Source organism: Pseudoliparis swirei, chromosome 16, assembly GCF_029220125.1.
Source record: "Pseudoliparis swirei isolate HS2019 ecotype Mariana Trench chromosome 16, NWPU_hadal_v1, whole genome shotgun sequence".
NCBI lineage: Eukaryota > Metazoa > Chordata > Actinopteri > Perciformes > Liparidae > Pseudoliparis > Pseudoliparis swirei.
The window spans coordinates 22,912,046-22,934,718 of record NC_079403.1 but is presented as its reverse complement, the minus strand read 5'-3'; the positions used below and the strand labels follow the sequence as shown (position 1 = coordinate 22,934,718).

General features: G+C 41.7%; 2 protein-coding genes and 1 long non-coding RNA gene across 7 annotated transcripts; 1 reads left to right on the top strand and 2 right to left on the bottom strand.

The window, feature by feature from the left end:
- Positions 1–3,276: 3,276 nt before the first annotated feature.
- On the bottom strand, positions 3,277–6,361 carry LOC130206174 (uncharacterized). Of its 5 annotated transcripts, none has more exons than XR_008834046.1 (6): positions 6,281–6,361; positions 5,432–5,456; positions 5,029–5,191; positions 4,812–4,900; positions 4,273–4,406; positions 3,277–3,835 (listed from the first exon to the last, which is right to left on the bottom strand). It is a non-coding gene; the product is annotated as an uncharacterized LOC130206174 (long non-coding RNA). The 5 variants fall into 5 exon arrangements; XR_008834044.1 differs by having other exon boundaries at positions 3,277–4,229; positions 4,360–4,406; XR_008834043.1 differs by lacking the exon at positions 4,273–4,406 and having other exon boundaries at positions 3,277–4,229; positions 6,281–6,360.
- Positions 6,362–7,228: 867 nt separating this feature from the next.
- ywhaz (tyrosine 3-monooxygenase/tryptophan 5-monooxygenase activation protein, zeta polypeptide) lies at positions 7,229–18,115 on the top strand. The gene is made up of 6 exons (XM_056433797.1): positions 7,229–7,313; positions 10,341–10,649; positions 14,425–14,548; positions 15,308–15,471; positions 15,688–15,783; positions 17,067–18,115. Exons 2-6 carry the CDS (start codon positions 10,350–10,352, stop codon positions 17,121–17,123), a joined length of 741 nt encoding a protein of 246 aa, XP_056289772.1. The 5' UTR covers positions 7,229–7,313; positions 10,341–10,349; the 3' UTR covers positions 17,124–18,115.
- On the bottom strand, positions 17,746–21,338 carry LOC130206073 (protein enabled homolog). Its single transcript, XM_056433798.1, has 3 exons — positions 21,212–21,338; positions 20,692–20,825; positions 17,746–20,598 (listed from the first exon to the last, which is right to left on the bottom strand). Exon 3 carries the CDS (start codon positions 20,417–20,419, stop codon positions 20,015–20,017), a length of 405 nt encoding a protein of 134 aa, XP_056289773.1. The 5' UTR covers positions 20,420–20,598; positions 20,692–20,825; positions 21,212–21,338; the 3' UTR covers positions 17,746–20,014.
- Positions 21,339–22,673: the final 1,335 nt, after the last annotated feature.

The following is a 22,673-nucleotide window of genomic DNA, read 5'->3' as shown; positions in this document are numbered from 1 at the left end:
ATCCGCTCCCAGCACCGGATACAAGCAATGTCCACTGACAATACTTGAAGGCATCACGGCGCATGCGCATTAGTGCAGCGAGGAGAAACCACTGGAAGCTGGCGCAAAAATTCGTAGAATTTAAACGACGTGTTTATTTAACTTTATTTATGGTGTCTATCTTCGGTATGCATTAATTTTCTCTGGTAAGGCAATTAGAACATTTTAATGTAACGTCAAAACGGGTTGCCCTAAAGGTGACGTCACTCCTTTCATCCCCTGCACACACAGCGTGTGGAGGGACTTCTGATGTCTGCCTCTTGTTGGTGCAGCAGTTCAAAACTAACTTCTTATTCCATCACATCACATGACCTACTTCTAGTGTTCGTTCCATTATAACTTTGAAAATCTGCAGTCTGATTTTCTTTGGGGAAATGTCCAAGTTAATTGCCTCATCCTTGTGACCCAAAAGAAAAGCGAATTAACCTAGATCTTCAAGATACTTAACGACCATTTGCTGTGTTGCACATTTTAAAGTCTATTGATCCTGTGAGACGGATCTCCTGACATTGTTCATCGTCAAGGTTACCCCAAGCCTCAACTGGTATACCTCTGTCTGAGTCTGTCACCCCCCTCTGTGCTTCTTAAGGGGTGTTCTAGTCTTTCTCAGTTCATGACCTCATCCCCTATGATGTTGAAAGCCAAAAAGCAGGCGGACATGAGCATGTATTATGTAACCATTACGTTGGGTGGGAGGAGTCACAAGAGCCACATGGTCACGGCCTTTTCAGCGATTGTCCAGATTGCAGGTATGAAAATGTGCAAAACTTGCTTCATGAAGTCCGCAGCTCAATTTTATGAGAATACGCCTCGTTTGTTAATAAATAAATGTTGCTTTTTTGTACATTGTCTGCCGAAAATCTTCACATTCCTCAGACTCCAACCTGCACTCATTTCTGTGTCTTTTAATAATTTTACATTTGTACTGTTTTTCTTTTATTGTGCGAAGAAATAAGAAATAAGAAAAGTAATTAAAGTGTTGCTTCTATATGCATTGGGGTGAAGATGTGTGTTTTTTTAATAATACAAAGAAGTTATTATGTGTTAGGTTAGTGTAATGCTAATTCAGCCCTCACGTGGTTCTAACTAAAGTGTACTGCAGTTATTTATAAACCATGATAATCAATCTTTTGAGAATCATTTATTGGCCAAGTACGTTGCACGTACAAGAAATTTGACTCAGAGAAAGATGCATAAAAATAAACGAACACATAGGATAAAAATATAATCAAAACTGATGAATAAATATGAATATGGTAAAGAACAAAACGATAACAGTGTACTTTCGAACAAGTATATACTATAAAATAAATATGGTAATTGTATTTTAATAAGAAAAGTACAGATGTGCAAGGGTGTTTTTTAAATTGTGAGTCAGAGTCAGTTAGTGGGTCCCGGCCTTGTGATGAAGGCGTTCAGCTACAAATGTGAGGTGTCCGACCCCAAGCTGAGATCACCTGGATGACATCACTATGAAATTCATAGAGTACAATAATGTGATATTTAGTGTCTGGTTGGGATTTTGCAGTTTCAGGAGCATGTAAAGTTCTCAAGACGTGGTAGACGGACTGAATGAGAACTCACCTGACTGGTTACACATATTTACACAATGTCCCTTAGCTTACTACTTGTTTCCTTGACTTGGGATCCCTCTGGTTTGTCACTACCGCTCTCTTGGTCCACATCTTTTTTGCACTAGTGCCTTTCTTGCGCCAACTCTATCTGATCGGCCATTAAATAGGTTATACGAGCTTGAAATCTCGGCCCAAGGGGAAAACATGTGATAAGGCAGAAATAGCTTCACTCTCTCCCCTTGGAAACCAACCAGGATGCAGAAATCGTAGTTTCTCTATACGTCTACTCTCTAGCACTGCGCCCTGTGTTCTAGTGTGTGACGCCCTCATCATCTTCAGCAATTCCAGACAGAATTTCCCCACTGTGGAAAATGACAATATCTCATTGTGTTCCCCACGGACGGCATTCGGTGTTATAGCCACGACGTGCTGCGTGTCTTCTGATTGGAGTGTTCGTAAGGCAGAGTAAACACAGTATCAGTACCAGTACCAGTACCACACAGAAAAATGAATGTGCCATCTGGAACCGACAATGGTTCTTCAGAGTGATACTATAGAAGAACCAATTTGGCTCCACAAAGAACCTTTTCCAACCAGGGTTATGGAAAGAACCATTTCCTTAAATAGTTCTTCAAACAACCTATAAAGATGTCTCAAACAACCTTCAAAATGGTTCTTTAAGGCAGCATTTCTGGTTCCACAAAGAACCTTTCAAACAAGGGTTATTTAACGAACCATTTCCTTAAATAGTTCTTCAAATAACCTATAAAGGTGTTTCAAAGAACCTTCAAAATGGTTCTTTAAGCACCATTTCTCGTTCCACAAAGAACCTTTCAAACCAGAGTGCCTTAAAGAACCATTTACTTAAATAGTTCTACAAATAACTTATAAAGGTACACTGTAAAATGTAATAAGTTAACTTTACTTGAAAAAGGTGAGGAAACCGATTGCCTCAAATTTTCTAAGTAAAGTAGCTCAATAATTTTAAGTTCTTAAAACTAAAAATAAATGAGTTTTGGCAACTGATGTAATTGGAGTAAACATAAGTTCAGTCAACTCATAATATGTCATTTCAGACAACTTAAAAGATATGAGTGAAGGTAACTTAAAATCTTGAATCATGTAATAAGTTGACTTTACTTGAAAAAGGTGAGGAAACCGATTGCATCAAATTTTCTAAGTAAAGTAGCTCAATAATTTTAAGTTCTTAAAACTAAAAATAAATGAGTTTCGTCAACTCATAATATGTCAGTTCAGACAACTTAAAAGATACGAGTGAAGGTAACTTAAAAATCTTTAAGTATGTAATAAGTTGACTTTACTTGAAAAAGGTGAGGAAACCGATTGCCTCAACATTTCTAAGTAAAGTAGCTCAATAATTTTAAGTTCTTAAAGCTAAAAGAAACTAAGTTTAGGCAACTCATGTAATTGCAGTAAACATTAGTATAGTTAACTTAACAATTATTAGTTACTAGGTTAACTTAAAAAAGACAACTTAAAAGATCCAAGTTATATTAAGTAAACAGGACTAATAAGAACTAGTTAACTTTACTAGTCAATGAGATCCCATTACTTAGAAATAGTGAGGAAACCGATTGCCTTAAAATGATCAAGTAAGCTGAAGTAAAAACTGTAAGTTGTTGAAACAAAAGAAGGAGAACAGTTACAATGGAAGACAATGTTTATTTTGAAGAAAAACACATGTTTTAAAACTCAAACAACGTGCTTAAAACGCTGAACATGTTGCCAGATTAGGTTTTGTAATGCAGAAATATGATGAACACAGCGTTTTCAGCATTTGCTAAATTTCACGACAGAAAAACAACAAAAACAGACATTTTCTAGAAAAGAGTTCAATTGGAGATAGAAGGGTGAAGTTCTCGGGCCTGACTGCACATCATGAACACAGTCCCTTATGGCATCAGTAGATATTTGAGTGATTGTATTTTATGGTTTTTGGTCCAAGTGCGAAGCACTCTATGAATAAATTCAGAAGGTGTTCCTCACTCTTTGAGGATACTCCAAATTCAGGGGTAAATATGTCCGAAGAGTAGCCACACGGCACGGGGAAGATTATCACGGTCACCCATCACGACTGTTCCTCCCAAAACGATGGCAGTAGTTGTAGACTCCAGGTCCAGCGAGTGAGGAGGCCACGATGTCTTCAGCACCGTCAGGGTCCCAATGGAGGCGTGGGACACGTCCAGAAGGTCATCAGAGTCCTAATAACAAGAGCAGCATAAAAAACACAATTACATGTCAAATTTCACGTTGCATTTCTATGGTAGAACACACAATGGTTACTTGGATTCTGATATTATTAGATAATCAAGTGAAAGATGCTCAGGAGTGAGTGCGATGATTAATTCATTGATCATGTGATTCACTGAATGATTGCAAAAGCTAATAATAAAGAATATGAATTATCATATTTACAAATAGGGATATTTGAATGGAACAACAATAATAGAGCAAATGTAAAAAACAGAATGTAGAAGGGCCTGAGAACAGGTCGATGCAGTTGCATCACAACACGCCCCGATCAGGACCCGTTGGTGGCATCTGCTGTGTTTCCATAGGGTCAAATCGAAGCTTCATGCCATCCTAAACTCACACCTTCAATAAAGAAAGACCAACGTTTAATACGTGGGCAACCAACCATATTCGTGGTAAACATCCACATTTCTTTGTCACTGCTGCTTCTGGGAAATGTGCTCCTACCACAGGAGGCTGAACAGGTACCTACCATCTTCAGCCGTCACACCTGCATCATATTGGCTGCTCCTGAACCTCCTGTGGCAGGAGAGCGAGCATATTGCCCAAAAGCAACAAAGAAATAGCGATAATGTTACAAGTGAAAACCTTTTTTGGTAACAGGAGATATTAGTATAACCCTCTACCATCATGCAGACATGTGAAGGTGTACAGATGCCCATTTAGGTGTGATATGATTTGTAATTTTTTATTTTGAAGGCCTTTGGGTTTTGAATGGCGCGACTAGAGAGCTGCAACTGGACCTGACTGGAAAGACGGGAGATCCCACTAAAAGGGCCCCAATCAGGGATAAGTGAATCAAAAAGTAGAAGCACTGATTGGAAGAGAAGTAGCCAATACCAAAAGATTAACAGGCAGAACACATGAGATAGATTGGGCATCCTGTGGTGTGGAATTAAATAATTTTGACTAAAGTCTACTTACAAATTCTTGAAGAAGTCTGCGTTGTCATCTCCAAGGATGACGGGAGAGCCACGGAGGACTGCTGTTCACCTCCCAGTCACATCTGTACTCTAAAAAAACATTTTAAACACACACAATTCACAAGTGTTAAAGGACAATCATTTGACAGCTCTGCATGCAATGCTGTGACACTACTTTATTAACCACATAAAGAAAAATGACTGCTTGAGAAACTTACCCCAGGTGTGACTTGTTGCAGATATTCAAGTTTCTGTCCGACACTTTCCCCCTCTGGGTTTTGAACTTCTCCAGGAAGCGAGGAGTGTATTTGTCGAGATCTTTGAAGAACTCTGATTGCAACTCAGATTTTTGCTTGATAAGTGACAGAACTCAGCCAGAATCTAACGGAAATTGAAATAAATTAATATTTAGTCATATTAGACCTACAGTAAACACATTACAACATACTACATCACACTGGGCAGAAAACTAGTGGCTTCTAGATTGAACAGATTACATCAGCTCCCCTCATCGTTCCTTCATGGTCGTCACAGGAGACACTCTGTGAAGACATGGACTCAATCTGGCAACGCTTCCATGTGTTATGCAGTAGTGTGTAGAAGAAAATAAGCAATACTTACAATTCATTGCCAGGTTTTTCAAAGCCTACAAAAGAAACAACAAAAGCAATTAGTCAAACTGCAAATAACTCCTCGTCAAGATGCATTTTTACGGCTAAAAAGCCATCAGTTTAATGGAAGATTTCACAGACAAATATGATTACAAATGCTTATCCTAGATATAGATAGATAGATAGATTGAAGTCATAAATAGTCTGTAGGGAGGTTGGCAGGGAGCTTAGTTTCAAACTTGCTATTGGTTATAATGGATGTCATTTCCATTAAATATCACAAAATAAGAAATGATGTTCAAGTAAAAAATAAAAAAACGTTGTACCACATTCGCTGTGGCCGAGAAGTTCTCCATCATACGGTTGTGGTTGAATTATTCCTCGTTACTGTAGTGTTATGGAATAATAGGGTTTTGAGCCCGTTGTATCTCCAAGTATCTTTATTAGCTTAACCATACATAACACCGTGACTGACTGGATTCGGGTAACTCCAAGAGCGGACTGACGACTGTACACGCCCCCCCTCTGATCACACATGCCTTCGTATCACTCCGCATGTCTATAAAGTAGTACCATTACATTATAGTTACATTCAACCTGACATTGCATTCACTCTTAACTCAGTGACAGTAGCGTTGTGTGACGTAGTGCTGCGTTAATGCACACGAGTGAGACAGCCACGACGATGTCCGCCATTAACATTGTGACTCGTTTGTTTTGACGGTCTAGCTAGCTTACATTAAACGCTTCGTAAAGTTAACATTCAACTACGAATATACATATGAACAATATGGCGAAGATACGACGATGTTTACTCAGGACATGAACGGCAAAACGTTATTGAGACGCTGAAACTTACCTGAAAGTAACTTGCACACCTGCACTGCCTTCTCGCTGCCGCCAATCCCTCTCGAGCAAAGAACGTCTTCAGTGGTCGACTGCGCATGCGTATTCGAGCCGAGTGCTGCCGAGTGCGTCCGAGTTTCTTCCGAGTCCGCCTCACTCATTTTTTAAAAGTAAAGCTTACTTGAGATAATAAGTTTAATAACTTTACTCACCAAAAAGTGTTCTTTACTAAGTTTCTTAAAGTAAGGTCAACAAAGTAAGCAGAAATGAGTAAAGCTCACTAATTTTTTAAACTAAACTTTACTATTACATTTTACAGTGTATCTCAAAGAACCTTCAAAAATGGTTCTTTAAGGCACCATTTCTGGTTCCATAAAAAACCTTTAAAACCAGGGTTCTTTAAAGAACCATTTCCTTAAATAGTTCTTCAAACAACCTATAACGGTGTTTCAAAGAACCTTCAAAATGGTTCTTTACGGCACCATTTCTGGTTCCACAAAGAACCTTTCAAACAAGGGAACCATTTCCTTAAATAGTTCTTCAAAGAACCTATAAAGGTGCCTCAAAGAAAAAAATGTTTCTTCAGTAGGTGATGGTTCTTTGTAGAACCACAAAGCCTTTTAAAGAACCATATAAGAACCATTATTGCTCTGTCTGCAGTGTCTAATTGATTTGTGCTCCGATGTGTCACCATTACACATTACATGTAATCACAAGTCCTAGTTGTACATGTTTTACATTACAAGTGCGAGGTTGAAGAATCAATGTATTACTAAAACATCAATAAATGTACATTATGTACTCTTATTGACTACATTGTCTCTTGAACACCATGGGAAGTCATGGGACGCGAAACTACACCTCCCACAATGCCTCGTGTTCGGTTGCCTCGGTAACGTTTGACGTCATCCCTCCCCCCCTGCTCTGACCGTGCCTTAGACTGGTGTGATTGGAGGGAAACCCCGTGGACTGCATTCACACAGACGGGTTGAGAGAATCAGCTGTAGCTTGGCACGCCGAAATCACTGCTATCTGCCAGTACACAGGTATGAACGGGGTTAAATCTGTTAAAACTGCCGTTTTTCGGCCGCACGGTTCGCCGTGAAGACGTCTAACGTATCGGTAAATATGGCGTGGGTGGAAAGCGCGTAGCCTCCGCTGCGCGTGTAGCGGCGACGTTCAGACCGAAGAACAATGGCTAGCTTAGCTTCGGCTTTGGGATCCGTCTAATGGCTGATTCTCGAATGGACCAGTAGACGTGGAAGGAGGGTCAGGTCGAAGGTTGAGCCGTTGGTTTTCTGCTTCCCTGTTAGCTGAAGCAATCGGGTTAAACTCATCGGGTTAGTGTGCCTGTGGTTCGCATAGCATTTTAATAATTCACTAAATGGAATAGTCGCTGGCGCATGTCACGTTAGCGGTAAATGCGTGTTGTACTTCGGGCATTAGTCTGCTCCACATGTATCGGCAAGGTAACGGGCGGATAGCGCAATCTCTCGTTTAATGTGGGCTCAGTCGAGGAGGACAGGTCATCACTTAACGTTAACGACCGCCAGGTTCACGTCACACCTCACGATGGACCGCTTTTAAAACCAACCAACGAAGCTATATATTGTTACCGTTTGATAAAACCAGGCACATTAAAATACGCGTTTTACGGCGAGCGGATTCTAAAAAGCTGCCTGGCTTGAAAATGCCTTCGTTTCAGGAAATAGACGCCGCCATGCTGGAAACGGGTCACGAGGGCCTAGTGGTGGCGGCGGCTCCGAGTGTTCCCCCGAGGGCTCGTGCGATTTAACCAAAGCTAGTTATTAGGACTGCTTCTGGCTTCGTGGCGGTTAATTTTTACCAACATTATTCGGGAGTATCCCGCTTTAATTCTGCTCTTTAGCTTCCGTGTTCTCGCATGTTCTGTGAGCCACAGGTACGGGGATGGGTGTGGTGGTTGGACGACAGGGAGGGGGGGGGCGGCTGCGTTTGCGAACCATGAGCACGAAAATAGAGTTATTCTTCCCGGTTATCGGGGGTTAGTCGTACACACACACGTGGCTCGTTTCTGTAACCCCGGAGCTACATTTAAGAGTATTTATTCACTGTTTAAGTACACGCGCACACCCACGGGTCATGTTGCGTCATGTCTCCGGGAACACGACCAGATCCTCGGTGCTGGAGCGATTTACGCAACCGCATAAATCTCTTTTGCCAACCTGTAAAACACTTACGTGATTTTTTATTCCTGTGTGTTTTGGTGGTGGTTATTTTACAACACTTAATGCTTACGGCCCGGCGTGGGGGACTTAGTGGCATCTAGTGGTGAGTTGCGAATGGCACCCACGTTAAACCCCCTGCTCACCCCGCCCTCTCCTGCGCGTTGGAGAGCTACGGTGGCCCTCAGGGACAGTTACATTTAGGATTTTCGTACGACTAGGAGCTACTCTTTTCAATACTCTGCTTTTCTACATCCCTAAAGATATTGCCTCAAACGTATAGATTTTTTTTAAATCATACATTTAAAACAGGATTGGAATTGATGCATGAAATATAACTTTTTGTTTATAAAGCAGCAAAAAAGCCATGCATCAAGCGGGGGCGGTGGACGATTGTATACGGTTTAAAATGTTTAGACTTATTGGTAAATTATTGGGTTATTACAAAATGTTATATTGCACATACAGTAACACTCTTAGTTTCTGTCATTTCACATATTATTCACGTCACCACAGCGGCCTCTCTGCTCACGTTTTGTGTCTAGTTGGAGGGGCTCTGCCCAGCAGAGAACAGAGCAAATGTGATTTACATTTAAAAACTACCAATAAAGACACGAGTTACGTCGGGGCTTTACGTAGGGTTTCTAATGCCAAGTTTTGTAACTCATCCCTAATTTAGATAACGTAAAATGCAAATTGCTCCCACTAGCGTCTGTTCTCCGTGGCTCATTTAAATGGCCTTTCTTAGCTATACAAAAAATCAGATTCTTGGTCATCCTCCTAAATAATACACACTGTTCTTTTAATTACTTTTCAGTCGCAGTACATGAACTCTGGAATGGAAAAAATGGTGATTGATTTGGTGGAACCCCGCTGGCTATTGTGTAGGCTGTCGACCAAGCGATGCCAATTCTTGTTCGTTGATGCTGTGTGTGCGCCAAGTCTACACATCACTGCATTACCAATGCATCCGCTATCTTACATTACAGCTAGTATAGTACGAATACATAGTGGGATAGTTGTATTGCTGCTTTTCTTATGTGTACAGGCATGATTATTGTAACTGCATCTTTGAAATTGCATCATTTTTAGCTAAATGCAGTAAGAACATTTTATGAAATTTGTGTGCACTGTTATTACTAAAAAAAGCAGTTATCACTGTCGCCTGTTAAACAAACATCTGCTTATAAATAACTACTTGTTAATAGCTGTCTTTTTTTAGAGGCAAAGAAACCATGGCTACTTGCAGAATTTACCTACATTTATACATTATTTAACTGTATTTATTGATATTCTAACCCAGAGTATGGTGTCTTTTTGAAGACGAACAATATTTATTAGGCTGCATTTTAGAGAACATTAGTATTATATGCAGGGTTCGTACGGTCTTGGTAAACCTGGAAAGGTCGTGGAATTTTAAAATGGTTATTTCCAGGCCTGAAAAAGTAAATCATGAAAGTCATGGAAATGTGTTATAGTCACGTGTTCATTCACGGCGAGTTTGAAATAATTAATATGTTTTTTTTTAAAGAAAGACGCTCAAAATATAAGCCGGCGTACGCTCTCAATATGCAACATGTTCTAAATTGTTCATGTTTATACCGAGATTTCAGTGGTCATGGAAATTTGGTTTAAAGTCCTGGAAATCCATTGATCAAAATGTGTAAGAACCCTGCATATAAATAGGGGCATCAAATGTTAACTGCAGTTAACCTAACATGGAAGGTTTGTCTTTTGCCATTAGATTAGCCTCATTAGTTGTTCACATTCAATTTTTACCTGCTTTACTCAAACTTCTGGTAAATGGGTACACGCCTAAATAAAAACTCTCAATTAACCACAAGCTGCCCCCTCTGCTTGTCTCTGCAGCCAGCAGTCATGAGCGAGGCACCCCAGAAGGAACAGGTGCAGAAGGCCAAGTTGGCCGAGCAGGCCGAGCGCTACGATGACATGGCCGCCGCGATGAAGGCCGTGACGGAGGAGAACAGCGACCTGTCGAACGAGGAGCGCAACCTGCTCTCCGTGGCCTACAAGAACGTGGTGGGCGCCCGCCGCTCCTCGTGGCGCGTGGTGTCCAGCATCGAGCAGAAGGCCGAAGGCGAGAGGAAGAGGGCCATGTCCAAAGAGTACCGCGAGATGATCGAGAAGGAGTTGAAGGAGATCTGCCAGGACGTGCTGGTGAGATTCACTACACGCCTGTTTTTGTCATTGACGTTCTGATGATGTGAAGAACTGCCGGGTGACAGTCGTGTGATTTACTCCAGTCGTACTTCCCTTGAAGGCGTCATTTCTGTGAACGAGACGCAGCAGACCGTGTCGAGGGCCACTCCTCGACTGCTTCATTTGTCTGGCAGCTATTTCTTTTCAGCTGTTCCTCCTTTTCAGAAGGGAGATCTTTAAGTTTTCAAAACATTCTCTACGTAGCTTATTTATCTGAATCCTGATTTATGGTCTGTTTTGCCAAATATTTAAGCAGTGGCAAGTGGGTTAATCCTGATTTATGGTAATGCATCCTCACACAATACACCTGCATCAGCACTTCCTTTTTGTTAAGTCACCAACTTCCTCCATTTGATTGGCACTGAGCAGTTTAAGGTGGAGTTAAGTTATAACAATGAGTTTTTCATTGTGTGGGGGTGTTTTCATTGGTGTGAGTGCAAAGGATTACATGTACATTACATTACGTGTCATTTAGCAGACGCTTTTATCCAAAGCGACTTACAATAAGTGCATCAACCTAGAGTACAAACTAAGAACAACAAGAATACAGAAAGTAACATTTCCTGAACATAGTCGAACTACAAAAGTACCATAATAAAAATAAAAACTTTATTTATATAGCACCTTTAAAAACAATGTTTACAAAGCAAAACAAGTGGAATAGCAAGAAACCAATATTACATTTAAAAGTATATATTAAAATAAAATACATAAATTAAAAACCAAATAAATTAAAATAAGAGCTATTTCAGTGCCACTGAAGTGCTAATCTGTGTTTTTCTCCAGATATAGTCGGAAAAGATGTGTTTTTAGTTTCCGGCGGAAGCTGTAGAGACTTGAAGGATGTGAACTATGCGCGTCTCCCGGGCGACGCGGAGGACTCGACGGCACACCGTATTTTCTGTACTAAGTGGCGTACGCTGTTGAATACAGACTGGAGAAGTTTCATGCGGAGTGAATATCCGACGCGTTCGACCACGCGCATGCAGCCGGTTCGTCGAGGCCACGCATCTGTCCGACCTCTGCTTCTCTTCTCTTGGCTCGTGAATTATCCGTCTGGTGCCTCACCGTGTCCTAATCCTATAATGGCGCTCTAGCTCGCCGAGCAGCCTTACGGGGACCGAAATAGAGAGGGATGAGAGTAAATAGGCCAGCGGAGGAGAGGTGTAGGACGGGTAAAGCGCGGTGGGGGGTGGGGGGGGGGATACTTGAAGCGAACTAGTTTGTGCGCGGTGTTGTCCGAACACGTCTAGAGACGAGTTTATTCTTGTTCTGAAATGCAGCGTGAAGAGCCGGCCGTCGTGGAGAGGAGCGAACAGCGAGCGACGCGTACCGGTCGTCTCTTCGTGATGTTCATGCTGCAGCACTTGGTTGTGCAAGTTATTAAAGTAGTTGCCTTTTGGTTGTTCAAACCAGTGGCAAACGGGGTTTGTGCTTGGGTGCTAAAGTGATATATACGTTACATCACATGTCATTTAGCAGACGCTTTTATCCAGAGCGACTTGCAATAAGTGCATCAACCTAGAGTACAAACTAAGAACAACAAGAATACAGGAAGTAACATTTCCTCAACATAGTCGAACTACAAAAGTACCACAATAAGAGTCTGCTTTTATGGATTGAGACTTTTTTTCTACGTTCTCTTTTTTTGGTGGAGTCACAAGTCTTGAGTAAACATCAACGCCGCGCTTATGTCTCTGCGATTACCTTTAGACTAACTCACTTTTCACTTTAATGGTCTGTTAAATCCTGTAATCTACCATCGGTGATGTGTTGCATACCAGAGGGCCTGCATCATTCCTCTCGAGGTTACTCGGCGGCCCGTGAGTAGAGTCTTGGATCAGAATATCTGGATCTTCTGCATTTTCAAACTTTAGTTAACCCCGTTCCTCAGTCCAGAAAGTATTCGAGGAGTCAGTGAGTGATCTCTTCCCCAATGTCAGTCTGTTCAAGTATTTTTTGACGGCCCAGGACACTTTATCTTTACCACTTGGGCGTTATATATAAAATTGTCTTAAACGTCGGGCGCCCGTCCCTGATGCTCACCCGTACAAAAATCACACCCGTCCTAAATGTCCATCTCCTCTCGTCTCTACCGGCTTTCCCATTAAACGCATGCAGCCTTTCCTCCGCTGGAGGAGTGTCGTGTTGGCTGTACGGAATATTTCAACTTTGACTTTTTTGGTGTGGGCGCTACAAATGATTATAGTTACGATACTATATCGAAAATCTACGAATTATTCTTGAAGGCTCGGTGTGAGAAAAAAAAAAAAGGTTGCAGGAGGGCTTCCCAATTAGTCTAATGGAATTCGACAAATGTAGACACTTAGGTCAGCCTTGTTACCTTCGCATTGAAAATGCGGAAGGTTATGTTTTGACCGCCATTTATTTATTTGTATGCGTGTTACTCGCATAACTCAACTAATGCCAACATGTTCAGAATCCAATGCCCAACCTTGTGATATGTGAAGGTATGCGCTCTACCGAGTGCCCGTTCTAGTTTACTTTGTTTTACATGATAAGTGATTAATGTGTAGTGAAAATAATCTTGCACAACATTCATGTCTTTGAATCCATTTTGAGTCCTGGCTTATGTTTGAGATGTGAACATCATATGCTGCCTTCGTGTGGTGAGACCGAATATTGGCATTGTAAATCTTGGCGCAGGTCTGGGTTTCTTAAAGGAGACGTAATAATCGCGGGATCGACTCCACGCCGCCCTCAACGTGCCGATAGCTGAGAGACGGAGCCGACGGAGCTAACTGTTCACCTGGTGGAAGACCAGGGGGTGTCGGCGGCAATCGGCACATAAACACAAAGCAGCCACATAAACGAAGCTCTGTAAAAAATAACCGACAACACGTGGCTTCATGGCGTGGAGAATTCACTTATTATGCTTATAACTACATGGCGCACTTTGTTGGGAAGAAACCGACATTACAAACCCACAGTTAAGCCACGGAGAGATCAAATCGGCACTCTGAATTGCTCCTTCATTCACGTTTCTGTACAAACCAATTGAGCCGGTTTGTCCGACACGTTGTGAGAGTAGATTAACGACCCCATCCAGCTAGTCTCGCGTTATGGGACACGCCGACCTCTCGTGACGATGCTGCATGCTGCATGCTGTATGCTGCATGCTGCATGCTGTATGCTGCTCGCTGCTCCCCGGCCAGCCAGCGGTTACATTACCGATGGGGAGAGGCTGCCAAGTGCCGCATGCTCGTGTTGGAATGAGCCACGCTGGGCTCTGAGTGACCTACTTTCTCAGTAAAAGCTCATCAGGAGTTCAGCAGCCGAGCTCTCTCCCATTCTCCACCCCCACCATCTTTCATCCACTGCACCATCCTCCTCCACCCTTTCCCGGTCTCTGAAGGCAAAGTCTCAGGCTCACTGCCCAGGGCTACTGGAGGCAGCTCTACCCTCGTGTCGGGCTGCAGAGGAATGTTGGCTATGATGTTGTATTGGAATGGGTTGAAAGGACCACTGTTGTCCCTGGATGAATTCTGGTTTTTTTATTGTTAAATGATCCTTGTAGAAATCTGTGTATTGCCCTGTTTGTTCATGAATTGTGTACATATTTTATAGCAGTTTTACCCCAAGTATACAAAGCAACTCCGTTGATTTGAGGGGTCTGTCGGCCCTAATCGTAAAGAACGAGTTGCATTCGACATCCGTCTTCTGTTCCCTTCTACGTCAACGTGACGCCTTTCGTTTGTTTTTCTCGCCACAGGCTCTCCTGGACACTTTTCTCATCGTCAACGCCGTCGAAGCGGAGAGCAAAGTCTTCTATTTGAAAATGAAGGGAGACTACTACCGCTACTTGGCTGAGGTGGCGACCGGAGAAGCGAGGAAAGGTGAGTGGGATTTATTTGATTGTCAGTGTGCATGTTTTGCTTTCTGGGAATATCTGATACCTACAACTCCTAGCCCGGTCAAATAAGATGTTCTAATATATACACTTAGTTTTGGGATTAGCTTTATAACATTGGCTCTAAAATGTTGGTTCTCAAATGTAAGGAAGTCCAGTCGCCAGTTTTTAGCCCATAGGATTTTTTTCAGAGGGTAATTTCACATTATTCCTCTGTAGATGAGCGTGACCACATCCTACCTGTGCAGAAGCACTTCCCTATGAAGACCAGAATCTAACCGCACCAACAAAGTTAGCCACTGTTGGAAATAATGTACAGCTTGGCTCTTTTTATTATTATTTTTTACATTATGTTTTTAGAAACTATATTTTGGCCTTTAGAGACAATGGAGGCCCTTGTTCATACCACAACGAGGCCGTCTGCAGCAGTACTGTAACGGTAACTGAGGACTAGTTCTGCAAAGTGTTGGACGGTTGTGTTTTTTTAAACTCAACTCTTACTTTAATTGATTATAATGGGAACGACGAAATAGTCGTCCATCTTCAGGTGGCAGTAGTTTTTCAGGGTTGTTTGTTCTCTTGCATCAGTGCACATACGAAACCGGCAACTGGGTGTGTTGTATAGTTTTTCTTCTACACTGCCTGAAGCCATTTAAAAGTTTTAATTAAAAGAAAAAGGTGACGCTGTCTTTGGCTCGTCAGTTTCAATGTTCCGCCGCCCTTATGCACCTTTCTGTCCTCTCAGCCATCATGGACGACTCAAAGAACGCCTACCAAGGCGCCTTTGATATCAGCAAAACTAAAATGCAGCCCACGCACCCCATCCGTCTTGGTCTCGCACTCAATTTCTCCGTTTTCTATTATGAGATCCTCAACTCACCTGACAAGGCCTGCCAGCTGGCTAAAGACGTGAGTTCACACAACACACAACTCTCTTCTCACGCGTGAGGATATCAAGCTGCTCAATGTCATGATGCAAATGTATGGAACACGTCTTAATTACAAATGGATTGCAAAGCTTTTAAAATACAGACGGCACTAAAACCTGTTGATATATTTATACACACACACGCCTGTTTAAGACGTCACTTTTCCAGCAGTTAACAATGTGTTTTACTCCTTCAGGCTTTCGATGAGGCCATTTCAGAGCTTGATGCACTGAGTGAAGATTCGTACAAAGACAGTACACTAATCATGCAGCTACTGAGAGACAACTTGACAGTAAGTTTTTTACATCTTTTTTTAATCTCTACCAACTCGGGTCCTGACGCATATTGTGCCAATGAGAATAATGTAGTTTATAGCACCGCAACATTAATTATTCTACCGATCATGTTCTCATTTGTATGTCTTTTTAACGAAAATTCCCAGAATCCTTGGTGCTGTTTTCTAGCTGCTTTTTGCCAGTTAAAAACCAAAAGATACTCAATTTACAATCTCAGAAGAGTAAGAGCCAGAAGGTACTGCTAAAACCAAAGTTAATGCCGTTTTTCCTGAAGCATCGCTCAAATATTAATGTATAATCTAAATAGTTGCTGGTTAATTTTCAGCTGTTTGTTTAATTGATATTGCAGCTCTAATTCAAAAAGGGCGGAATGTAAATGTTTGAAATAGTCAGTATGCCTTAAAAACAGCACCCCAAAAAAATGGGGACTACAATTTGGTCCTTTGTTTGTAGCCATTCATAAATGTACGGAGCAATGGAAATCCAGTTCCATCAACTCAAGCTCACCTATGTTCACTCTCTTTGCCCGGTGAATTGAAATCAGTTTATTATGATCATAAATAACCTTAATTTATACGTCAACATTTCTCTCCAAAAACTATGTTTCAAGTAATGGGGACCCTTTTGTTTGTTACTGTTGAAGTAGTCTTTTTGTTCAGTACTCGCCCAGTGGACAAAGTGAGAACATTTACGTGGGATTTGTACTTAAAAAGTCTCAGAATTGCGACTACGAACTCCAATTCGACCTATCACCCGTCAGTATTTGATGGGTGAAGTACTGACATCTGCAGGGGGCGCTGCAGCGTGAGCACCAGTAGGTGCTACTTGATGTGTAACTGGTTTTAAGTAGCAGGGTTCGTACGGTCATGGAAAACCTGGAAAAGTCATGGAATTTTAAAATTGTTATTTCCAGGCCTGGAAAAGTCATGGAAATGTGTTATCACATGTTCATTTACGGCGAGTTTGAAATAATTAATTTGTTTTTTTTAAAGAAAGTCGCTCAAAATATAAGCCGGCGTACGCTCTCAATATGCACAATTTTCAAAAATGTTCATGTTTATACCGAGATTTCAGTTTGGTCATGGAAATTTGGTTTATAGTCCTGGAAAAGTCCTGAAAATCCATTGGTCAAAATGTGTAAGAACCCTGTAGTAGGAGTGGAGTTTATACAGAAGGCTCGTCCGGTGAAATGAAACCCAATGGTATTTTTTATAAGATACGTTGTCATATTTTCCTTCACCTCCTTTTTGACCCTCTCCTCCTCCTCCTCTCTTCCCAGCTGTGGACCTCTGACAACCAGGTGGAGGCAGAGGACACGGAGGAGACCAGAGAATGAGCCCGACCCCACAGTCGTCCCTGTCTACCTGCCATCATCCCGGTTCATCTTCGACATGTCCATCAACACTGAGACCACCTTATTATTATTATTATTATTATCATTGTCGTCCAAAAAATCTCTCCATCTTTTTTCTATTTAGTTCTCTCAGCGCTCATCTCATTCCTGCCGGTCTACTATTCCTCCTTTTTTGTAGTAACTGTGGGGGGAAGGGGATGGGGAGGGGAGGGTAAGTTTTAAATTGCGTGGCGGGGAGGGTCCATGTGGAAGGGTAAAGTGGGTTTGGTTGCTTGTCTGCTGACCTTTTTTCTTTGTGTGGGAGCAATGGGGTTGTTGCGTTATTGAGGTGGTGGGTGAGAGGCCGAGTCGTCGGCTCGTGAACACGCAGCAGGGCGAGCGTTTAGAGGCGGGAAACAGTCCGTGTGTGTGTGTGTGTGTGCGTCCTCTTCGTGTTCACGGCCCGCGTCTCGATGATGAATCTGGTCTCACGACGAGGAGTTGGCTGCTCGCGGCGGCGTAGGAGACGCGAGGAATGGCGGCGGAGGTTTAGTTGGAACACAACGGTTACATTCCATTTACTGTCAGTTGCTCAACTTTCTACTCATTTTGTTTTGTTTTCGGGTGAACTGCTTTTGTATTTCTATGTATTGAATTACGAGGTATAGAAAAATATTTAAGAACAAAAGAGCACACAAGCTTTTTATGAGCACCGCAGTTCAAAAAACAAAATGCCACGTGCTAATCTAGTTACTGCTTTATCAAATTTAAGATTTTGATTTGTCTTTTATTCTCCTTTGTTTTCTTTTGATACTTGCCTAAACTGCATGTTGGTAAGAATTAGTTTGTGGAGATGTAAGGATGGTTGTGGTCGGGCGGGCTAGCTTTGTTCATGTCTTTGGAATTTTCATACAGAACACCCAAGCATAACTGTTATTTGGGGGGAAATGTGTAATTTCATGTAAGTGGAATAAAAAATAATTTAAAAGTTTCAACCGTTTTTGGTTTTTGAGATATGTGTGTGTCTGACTGTCTTACCTTTGGCCCTAAGAGGCCTCGTGCTGTGAGTTAGACCCACAAAGTCCTATTCAGGGTTCGTACGGTCATGTAAAACCTGGAAAAGTCATGGAATTTCAAAACGTTTATTTCCAGGCCTGGAAAAGTCATGGAAAAAAACTGAAATCATAAAAGTTTTGGAAAAGTCACTGACATGTTATAATCACATGTTCATTTATGCCGAGTTTGAAAAAAATTAATATGTTTTTTAAAGAAAGACGCTCAAAATATAAGCCGGCATACGCTCAATACGCAACATTTTCTAAAATGTTTATGTATATACCGAGATTTCAGTTTGGTCATGGAAATTTGGTTTAAAGTCATGGAAATACATTGGTCAAAATGTGTAAGAACCCTGCTTACTTGTTATGCACCATTAATGCGAGTTGATGAAATCAAGCATTCTGATTGGTTGAGGAGTCATGAGGTGTACTTTATTCAGCCGTAATGTCCGACAGCTCTTTACATTTATCTGGGCGTGCCATGTTAGTGAAACACCCAAATTAACCTAGAGTTTGCTCGACCGATAGTTGTCAGTTGAAGCTCGACAGTAACAAACATGTTTCGTGTGAACTTTGATATTTTGGGGGGAATGACTTTAGATGAGCGGTGAGCCGAAGAGCTTCCTTCAGGTAGACGTCATGCTACCAGAGAGAAGAAAGAAAGTGAGACCTGTGAAATGTTGCGCAACGAAAGTCAGCCAAACGAAGAGGGCAACGAACTGCTTCAACTGGTGAAGAGAAACCAGCAACTAGACCAGAACCAGAGATAAGAATGAATTACTGTACACCTGAAGACCAGAACCAGAGATAAGAATGAAATACTGAAGACCAGAACCAGATGATTTCTATGGCACTGTGTGCAATGTAAAGGTTGACCACTAGGGGTCAGCAGATACACAACGTTTGATGGCGACAACTATTTTGTGCTGAAAAGCAGCTTACTATTTATTATTTATAATGCCACACGCAACCGTATTATAAGAGCAATGAGGTACTCGAGGCGGTACTGTATCGTCAATAATGTCCTGTTCAGCGGTTTGTGTTGACACCCTTGAAGCGGACATTATTGATGATACAGTCCTGCCTAGTACCTTATTCAGCCATAATGTCCTGCATTATATCAACTAATAAATGCCTAATACAATACAAAGTGCATATTCTTTATTTTTTCATTCGACTGTACACTGGAGGGCAGGGTATCGCCCTCATGTTTAAACTTCGGCTTGTGTATTGAAGTAGCCGAGAAGTTTTCTTTTTTTTTAAATAATGTTTTTTTATTTGGAAATATTGACAGGCACATAACACAAACATGCACTTCCACTCACACTTCCATTGTGTTCCATCTTTTTGTTGACGTATACAAACAGACAACAAACCCCTCCCACCGGTGCCCCACCCAGAGTCCAGGAAAATAAGTAGATAAAAAGAGGTAACCTCATTTCGCCAAGTTAGAAGTTATTTTAACTACTTAATTATGAAGACATGTTTATCTCATTACAATAAGGCTCGATTTAAAAATGGGGGAAAAACAGACATTTTTTTTGTTTATCTTAAAATAAAGTACTTTAACATATATTTAACTTCATTGTCTTTGCCCTGAAGCGTTACATTCAGACGCCACCATATATTATTATATTTTAAATGTGATATATTATTATATTTTAAAGTCACTCCTCCTGCAACCTCTCCTCCAGTCTCTCCTCCAGACTCTCCTCCTCCAGCCTCTCCTGCTCCAACCTCTCCTTCTCCAGCCTCTGCTCCTCCTGCCTCTCCTCTTCTAGCCACTCCTCCTCCAGTCTTTCCTCCTCCAGCCTCTCCTTGTCTCTCCTCCTCCAGTCAATACTCCAGTCTCTCCTCCTCCAGACTCTCCTCCTCCAGCCTCTCCTGCTCCAACCTCTCCTTCTCCAGCCTCTGCTCCTCCTGCCACTCCTCTTCTAGCCACTCCCCCTCCAGTCTCTCCTTCTCCAGCCTCCCCTTCTCCAGCCTCTCCTGCTCCAACCTCTCCTCCTCCAGCCTCTGCCTCTCCTGCCTCTCCTTCTCTAGTCTTTCCTCCTCCAGCCTCTCGTCCTCTAGCCACCACTCCTGCTCCAGCCTCTGCTCCTCCAGCCTCTTCTCCTCCAGCCTCTGCTCCTCCAGCCTCTGCTCCTCTAGTCTTTCCTCCTCCAGCATCTCCTCCTCCAGTCGCTCCTCCTCTAGTCTCTCTTCTTCCAGCCTCTCCTCCTCCAGCCTCTGCGCCTCCATCCTCACCTCCTGAACGAGTACCGTAAAAGGCTGAAAAAGCTGCACCAGTTAAATTATAAGTGCTACAGTATGTCAACAATTAATAATGATCAATTATCGACCGGTTCTAGTTTCAGGGTCCAGATACAGCGGCGTCAGGGTCCTGATGCGGACTGCGGTCCACCTGTTAGTGACCCCTGCTGTAGGGACGGGGGGGGGGGGTATTTACTATGTATTCTGCGCACTGTAAGACTTTGCTGTAAATTTACAGAGGAATTCTAACAGTAACTTACTGTTTAGTGCCAATACTGTAAAAGCAATGAATTCTGGGAGTTATTAGGCTTGCTTCTGTAACCCCTGTGAGATTTCTCCTCCTGGCCGATGAGTCTCACGGAGCTGGGCAGGCTTGTGGCAACATCAGGTTATTCTGCATTCATAAACAAGGGAGCGGATAGTTCGTCATCTGCTGTGGGCAACTGCGCACGCTCGGTAATATTCTGGAATTCCAAGTCACTCTGGCAGAATTACCCAGTTCAATACAGTAGAATACAACGATATGCAAAAACAGTGATCGTATAGTGGGTTTAAATGTGAATAAAATAAATGAAAAGGAGCAGAAACTATACAAAATACAAAATAAATATATAATACAATTTGTATTATATATTTATTTTGTATTATACAAAATAGACTTACCACACGTCTGTGAACTTTAACATATTATTCATATTTATAACAACAATTAAGTAAACGAGTAATAATTAACAACTCATTTACTAATAACACTCATAAAAACAACATACTGTGACGTACCTGCGTTCATAAACAAGGGACAGAATAGTTCGTCGTCTGCTGTGGGCAACTGCGCATGCTCAGTTCTAGAAAGACGTCACGTTCGTGTTAGCTCGCTTAGCGTTAGCTGTACTCAACACATTGTTTACTGCCAATAAAACACATAGACAACTAATAGTTAACTTAATGAAAACATGACGAATATAATCTTAGACAATTACTATACAAAAAAATAAAGCCAGCTCAACTTATATTTACTTTCTCAATGAGTTAACACGATATTGGCCACAGACCCGTTCATAGAGACGTTACCTGTTGTGGAGTCCCAAGTCACTCTGGGGATTCCCCACTTCTTCTTCTTCTGTTGTTTTCATGAAGGCTGACAAACAGCTTTCAGGTGCATTACCGCCACCCTCTAATCTGAAGTGTATGCTTCATGAAATTAAATATCTTATAAAAATAAAAAACAACAACATAAAAGTAAAATGAATTCTCAGATTCTGCTCATTAATCGTGTCGCCTCTAACTATTCCAACGGTACCTTCCACTAAATGTTTACTTCAGTACATTAACAATATGTCCCTCTCCCATCTCTCTTAACCCTCCTGTTACCTTTACATTTACTAACATATTTTACCCTCTGGGTCAATTTGACCCCAGCAATTAAAACCTCCAGAAAATTCTTAGAATTAAGATTGTTTCCCAAGTTTAAGTGTGAGGTACTTTATGTTTGTTTGTTGACTACCTAAATAGCCCTTTAAATATATAAAAAAGTTGATATTTCTTATATGTTTGACACAGTGAAAAACAGCCTGGGGTCAAATTGACCCCAAGGAACACCGACATTAAACATTAAATGGGGTCAAATTGACCGGAAAGGTAACAGGAGGGTTAACCCCTTTTTTAAAATATCTCTCGCTCACTAGTACCTCTGACATAACAACAACACATGGCCCACCGGTATCTTCTTCACAGTAGTCACACTTTCCTCCAGTATCATGTTTTTTAATAACATAGAGGGAGTTATCAAGCCCAGGATGGCCGTTCCTTAGCCTCGTCATCACCCTCTCCTCTTTTCCATTTTGTCCACTAGACCCTGCACTGCCCACCAATGGTCGACTGTGAAACAGATATCTTCCTCTGTTCCCTTCTTTCCATTCATTCTGACATATCTTTTTGATTTGTCCCTTAATCACCACTTTAGCTTCTGACTTACTTATTTTTAAATTCACAATATTTCTTCCACTCTTCAACGCCCGTTTTGCAGCTTCATCCGCCATCCCATTGCCAAAGACTCCAACATGGGCCGGGACCAACACAAAATGATCCGCCATTTGCATTTGATAAATTCTAAAAAAGTGCCTGTAGTTCTTCATACGGTAGATCTTAGTACAAAGAAACATGTTGATTAAAATTAAAGTTTTAAGTTGATAGAACACGTTTTTTGTATCTTTCCTTTTGTCAGCCCAACTATGTTTTCTTA